General features: G+C 37.1%; 1 protein-coding gene across 2 annotated transcripts in view; it reads right to left on the reverse strand.

Annotated features, from left to right (window-relative positions):
- Positions 1–4912, reverse strand: part of itpr3 (inositol 1,4,5-trisphosphate receptor, type 3) — an 83892-nt gene extending 78980 nt beyond the window's left edge. For both annotated transcript variants that reach the window (XM_055012751.1, XM_055012750.1), the window contains exon 1: positions 4529–4912. In XM_055012751.1, the coding sequence (XP_054868726.1) occupies positions 4529–4620 (92 nt within the window). In that variant the 5' untranslated portion in view covers positions 4621–4912. The remainder of the gene's footprint in view (positions 1–4528) is intronic.
- Positions 4913–6000: the final 1088 nt, after the last annotated feature.

The following is a 6000-nucleotide window of genomic DNA, read 5'->3' on the forward strand; positions in this document are numbered from 1 at the left end:
GCTTAATTAGCTTATTTAGCTGCAATCAGACCTAATATGTTTAACTTCTGTTGGCTAACATTTCACTGCTCTTGGATTAGCATGCTAATGCTATGTTATCTGTGTATCTTACCTCGTTAGCTGGTTTGGTTATCACTAAATGTTAATGTTACTGTCGGTTCAAGTTACGCTAATTTTGGTTGAACAGTTGTTTAGCGCTGCCGATGTGATGCTAGTTTTAGACGGTGTTAGCTGGATGTAGCTTAAACCTGCTAGTAGATCTGAACCAACTCAACTAGTAACTGGTTAGCTGAACGGATAAACATCTGTTACTCATTTAAAAGAGTTATTAAAAGAAATATATCAATCTTTGCTAATCTGAGCTCCTATGGCTAATTCTAGCTGTTACCTTAGCTTGTTAATGCTATGTTAGCTATGTAGCTCATTAGTTAACTGGATGCTAGTAGGTTAGCTTAGTTAATGCTAGCTTCTGTTCCATTAGCTGCTTTTGTATTAACAGTGATTTAGCCATGCTAACGCTACACTCTAAGAAATTTCCCTGTAAATTTACAGTAAAGAGCTGGCAGCTAAAGTTGCCAGCAGCGCACTGTTATTTTACAGTAATCCTACCGTATTCTACAACAACAGTTTTTTACTGTAAAAAATATTACGGTATTATGCTGTTTAGAGAGCTATTTCCTGGGGCTTTCAAAATGAAAGCCCCAGGAAATAGCATAGCATAGAAATGGCTCAGACAAGAGATGACTTTTCAACATTAAGCTTTTATTAAAGCCAACTCTGTATCAAACATAGTTCAAAAACTGACCTATCTAACCCATTCAATTTTAGTAACATACAATGATTTCCTCATGGTGAACAGGTTCCCATTGTGCATGTTCTAGTTCAGGTACACTGAGTTTGATTGAACACATTCAGCAGCTAACAAATGTCAAGTAATTCAAGTCTTGTAAAATAAAATCTATAAAAACAGTTAATGATGTTTAACAGGTTGTCAACAATCTGTTTAAAAATTGCATATAATATTTCAGGAACCCTGCCTTCAGAATCAGTCTTTCATAACTCATAATCATGTTCAATAAATACCTAGCCAAGGAACAAACCTGGAACTGAAGTATTTTATACTGAACCCAACACAATACTGAGACTTGTTACCTTAAAATGACAACATGAACATCTGGTTGCAGACGGGGCTTTTGCTTTGTGAAAGTGAGGTCCTGTGTGGAGAGGTGTTGTGGGTTTACATGAAGTTCCACTCAGAGTCCATCAGTCTTTTTATAAAGGAGGCTACATGTGGATTTACAGTAGATGCCTTTTTCTGGAACAGCTTCCTGACCTCTTGAACATCACCTTCTCCTGGCTGCCCTTTGTTCCCCTCTCAGGGTTAATAACAAGAAAGTGTCTACAACGAAATGACAAAGAAAGAATATATTAGGTGTGTAGGCAAAGATCCCTTGAACATAATATGGAACTCTGTCACATTCATCCAAAAAAAACATACAAACAAAAATAAACAGGAAACTCAAATTATTAAGCAAAACAGAGGGTTCCACTTAAAACAGCTGTTTAGTTCAATACACATTTAAATCAAATTTTTGCAGCCGTTTGCATAACAAGCAAGTTTACCTTTCCTAAGTGGAGAGAAAAGCAACATGACACATCCTACAAACCTTTTTAAAACTTGAAATTACCCAAATGGTGGAATGCAGACAAGTACATGTGGAGATCTGATAACAGATCAGTGGAGCATCACATTGGATATTTAATGGAAAATTACACAAAAGACAGAGATAGATAGCTTAACCTAGCTGGATCTGGTTGCTTAGAAATTCATTTTCCTGGTCTGGTTTAAAAGAAAGACCCAAAGTTTTGTCCACTCTGCAGCCAAAGGAGAGTATGCTAGCTAGCTAGCTAGCTAACAGTGTGGGAAACGTTAGCATTCATGCTAGCTAGCTAGCTAACAGTGTGGGAAACGTTAGCATTCATGCTAGCGACTCGTGGCTAACACCAAGCAGTAACTAACTGGCTATATTTATGTTACTGTCAAAGAATAAAACATAAAATAGACTGACAGAATTAAAAGTAAGGCTGACTTTTTAATAATCACAGTTACCTTGTTCAGTGAACAGGAGCAGGATGGATCAGCTACAGATGGTCCCTGCAGGTCTGAGGGCTGAAAATCGTCGTCCTCAGTTCTTCCTTTTCTCCACATCTTCCCTCAGAAATGAGTAAAATCACTGATACATACTATTTTAAACCTATTTCGTCACTTCTTTGTGTTGGCTGTTTGCTAAATGTGGTGATGTGCAGGAAGACTTGCTGAGACGAGTAACAGTCGGACTGCAGCAACAGTCACTCAAATCAACCCAAACCAGAAAAATACTGTAATCTGCTGTAAGATTGTACGGTAGCTTGCTGTTAATGTTTTGTTCTTGAAAAACATGTGAATTTACAGTATTCAGCTGTATTTACAAAGAACGGTATATTACTGTACAAAATATGCTGTATTTTTACAGCAATTTGTTACAGTGTAGTTTTGGCTCCTGTTCGCTAACATTTGTAGTTCAAACCTGCAGAAAAATGTTTGTTCTTAGCATTTTTTTCAATAGAAAACTTTAATGTAGCGACAGTTTGAGTCACAAACAGAATATTTTAATGAATTAAAGACAACGTTTAAGCCTCCTCATTTACGGGCACCAAAAAATATTGTTTCCTCGAAAAAAATCCAAAAATTCAGCAAAAAAATTCCCCAAATTTGCAAAACCTTCAGGAAGAAAATTCCAATAATTCCTTAAAAGTTTTATTTTAAGAAAATCCCCAAAATTTGTCAAGAAAATTCTTGTAAATATTTTTTAAAAATAAGTACAAATTTTCCAAAAAAAAATCCTTAAAAAATATCTATAGTGATTCCATATATATCAGTAAAACTTCTAATATTTTCTTTAAGAACAGTCAAAAAATCCTAGCGAAATTCACTTTTTTTTATATATATTTCTTTTTTTTCCACCAAAAAATGTTCAAAAATTTCCCAAAATGTTGAAAATGTGGACATCAGAAGTTTCACTGTGAAATTTTTTTTTCCCATGTTTTCAAAATTTAAAACAGGTCAGTTTTGTTTTTTACTGACTCTGATGATCAAACAATGAACAAAGAATGTTTTAGCGTTTAGCTCCTTGTTAATTTTACATTTAAACATAAAAAAGCTCCAAAATGACATAAAAGTTGACCTCTACAACATTCTGTCATCATCCGATCCTAAAAAACATGAAAATGAAGCTTCTTTTGGCTGCAAAGCTCCAGTTTACTTAAATGAATATTAATTCACATTAACATCATTAAAAAATATTCTAATTATTTCATCTGTTGGACTCCAGCAGCTCAGTTTGAGTTTTTGTTGATTTTTTATCAAAGTTTTTGAGTTTCAGATGTAATTAAATCTGAATTAATTTGATTATTATTCTTAAAACATCTCATTTTACAGAAATGTTGGTTTAATTCCTGCCTTTCTGGGTTAAATCAGCTGATAGATGTCGTTCTGAAACAGAGTTTTAAATATTAAACTTTATTTTTGAACATTATTGATCATTTTACAGCTGATTTGTTCTTTTACTTTGGTCTCTGTTGGTGTTTAAGTTGGTTTATATTCAACCTAAACTCATTTATTTCTGTTCCTGTTTATTTATCTGACTCTTCATTCAGTTTTTTTAATTTATTTATACTTCAAACCTCAGATTTAATATTTATACTTTTCAGTCACTTAATTATTTGGATTTTTCTTCTAATTAAACTCACTTCTAATGAGTCTTTTTCAAACATCTGGAGGTTAGACGTAATAAAACGGAGTCCTTTGTAAGTAATTCTGTATTTATTAATGATATTTGTCATCAGAATCTTTTCTATTTCTATTTATTTATCTGTTAAACTTTATTTTCCTTCTGATTCTAAACTTCTATCTGATCGATGCGGTGAAAAGAACCTTTAACAAACAGCAAATATTTCTATTAATTCTAGTCGTTTGGTTGATAAAACATAATAAATTTACTAAAACGTGACGCTCTAATGTCCAGAACCTGAAATATTTAGTTTGAAAAGCAGCAAAATGACTCTTCTTTAATGCAGATCTTTGATTTTGTTCCTAATTTCTGCTTTAAAACTAACAGAAACCATGAATAAATCATAAATAATTACCAGTCTGATGATTTCATTGATTTATTATTAAGTGATCAGTTAAAGCTGCTGATAAACTCGTTAAACTGGAATTAAACGCTCCTTTATTCAACATGTTTGAGGTTTTATTGAATCATTCCTGAACACTGAATATTTCTGCTACTTTTATTATTTTCTAATCAGTTGGGAAACTTTTCACACTTTTAATTGTCATCTTTTTCTTCTCTTCTTTTTAATTATTTGACGTTAAAACCAGTTAAATTTTTCTTATTGATGGACTTTGATCAGTTCAGATCAGTAATGTGGATGATCTTTATTAAACCTGAACCAGCTGATTTAAGGTGGATCTCCGGTTCGGACTCACCCCAGGGTGCTGATGAATCCGTTCACGGACCCCTCGGCGTACAGAGACACGATGTCTCCGATGTGCAGGAAGCTGGACGCGGAGTCCGACATGCTGCCGGTCCCGGAGCTGCTCAGCGGGGCGTCGGTGCAGCGGCGGCCGGACAGGAGGCTCCCTCCCCGGCCTCAGGGCGTCAGAGAGCCGCTCAAAGTTCAGCCCGACTCCTGTCACATTCAGGTGGTGCGTTCAGGGACCCGCCGGGCGGATCCGGACGGGCTCTCAGCAGGAGGCAGAAACGGGACCGGGACCGTCCTGCAGGTCGGACCTTCTCCGGAGCTGCTCTCACTCCGCTCGACTCGGCTCGGCTCCTCCCTCCGAACACCGCGGGTTAAAAGCAGGAAGTGAGCGGAGGTGTTCAGACCGACACATGAAAGCTGCTCCAACATGCCCACGGAGCATGCGCACTGCCCCCCGCAGAGCTCCTCCAACGAGCAACAAGTTCAGAGACACGAGACTCCAGAAGACATCTGAAGACATCTGAAGACTACTGAAGACTACTGAAGACACCTAAACATCTAAAGACCTGAAAGACCTGAAACACCTGAAGACATCTAAAACACCTGAATGCTGCAACTCCATGTTCATGAAGTTCTACAGGTTCTGACCTAATCTCCAACATCAGAACTCTGAACCATCATAAAGACCACAAACACCTTCAACCTGGAACCAAGAACCTTTGGTCCTGGACTGGGTTTAGAACTGGTTCTGGACTAGGCTGTGCACTCAGTTTTGGACCTCATCAAGAATAGTTCTGGACCTCATCTAGAAAAGTTCTAGACTTCATCTAGAATAGTTCTGGACATCATCTAGAATAGTTCTGGACCTCGTCTAGAATAGTTCTGGACCTCGTCTAGAATAGTTCTAGAGTTCGTCTAGAATAGTTCTAGACTTCATTTAGAATAGTTCTGGACCTCATCTAGAATAGTTCTGGACCTCATCTAGAATAGTTCTAGAGTTCGTTTAGAATAGTTCTGGACCTCATCTAGAATAGTTCTGGACCTCATCTAGAATAGTTCTGGACCTCGTCTAGAATAGTTCTAGAGTTCGTTTAGAATAGTTCTGGACCTCATCTAGAATAGTTCTAGACTTCATCTAGAATAGTTCTGGACCTCATCTAGAATAGTTCTGGACTTCATGTAGAATAGTTCTGGACTTCGTCTAGAATACTTTTGAACTTCATCTACAATAGTTCTGGACTTCGTCTAGAATAGTTCTGGACCTCATCTAGAATAGTTCTGGACTTTGTCTAGAATAGTTCTGGACCTCATCAAGTACAGTTCTGGACTGGTTATCCTGGTCTGGATCAGTTTTTCAGCTGGTTTTGGTCTTTGGGTTTGAACCTTTAAGGATCTCGACTCCTCCACCAGAACCCCAACCCGACGAACCAGGTTCTAAACGAAGCTCCAGACCAGAACCTCTCAGAAGCAGAACCA

Source organism: Amphiprion ocellaris, chromosome 8 (assembly GCF_022539595.1).
Source record: "Amphiprion ocellaris isolate individual 3 ecotype Okinawa chromosome 8, ASM2253959v1, whole genome shotgun sequence".
Lineage (NCBI taxonomy): Eukaryota > Metazoa > Chordata > Actinopteri > Pomacentridae > Amphiprion > Amphiprion ocellaris.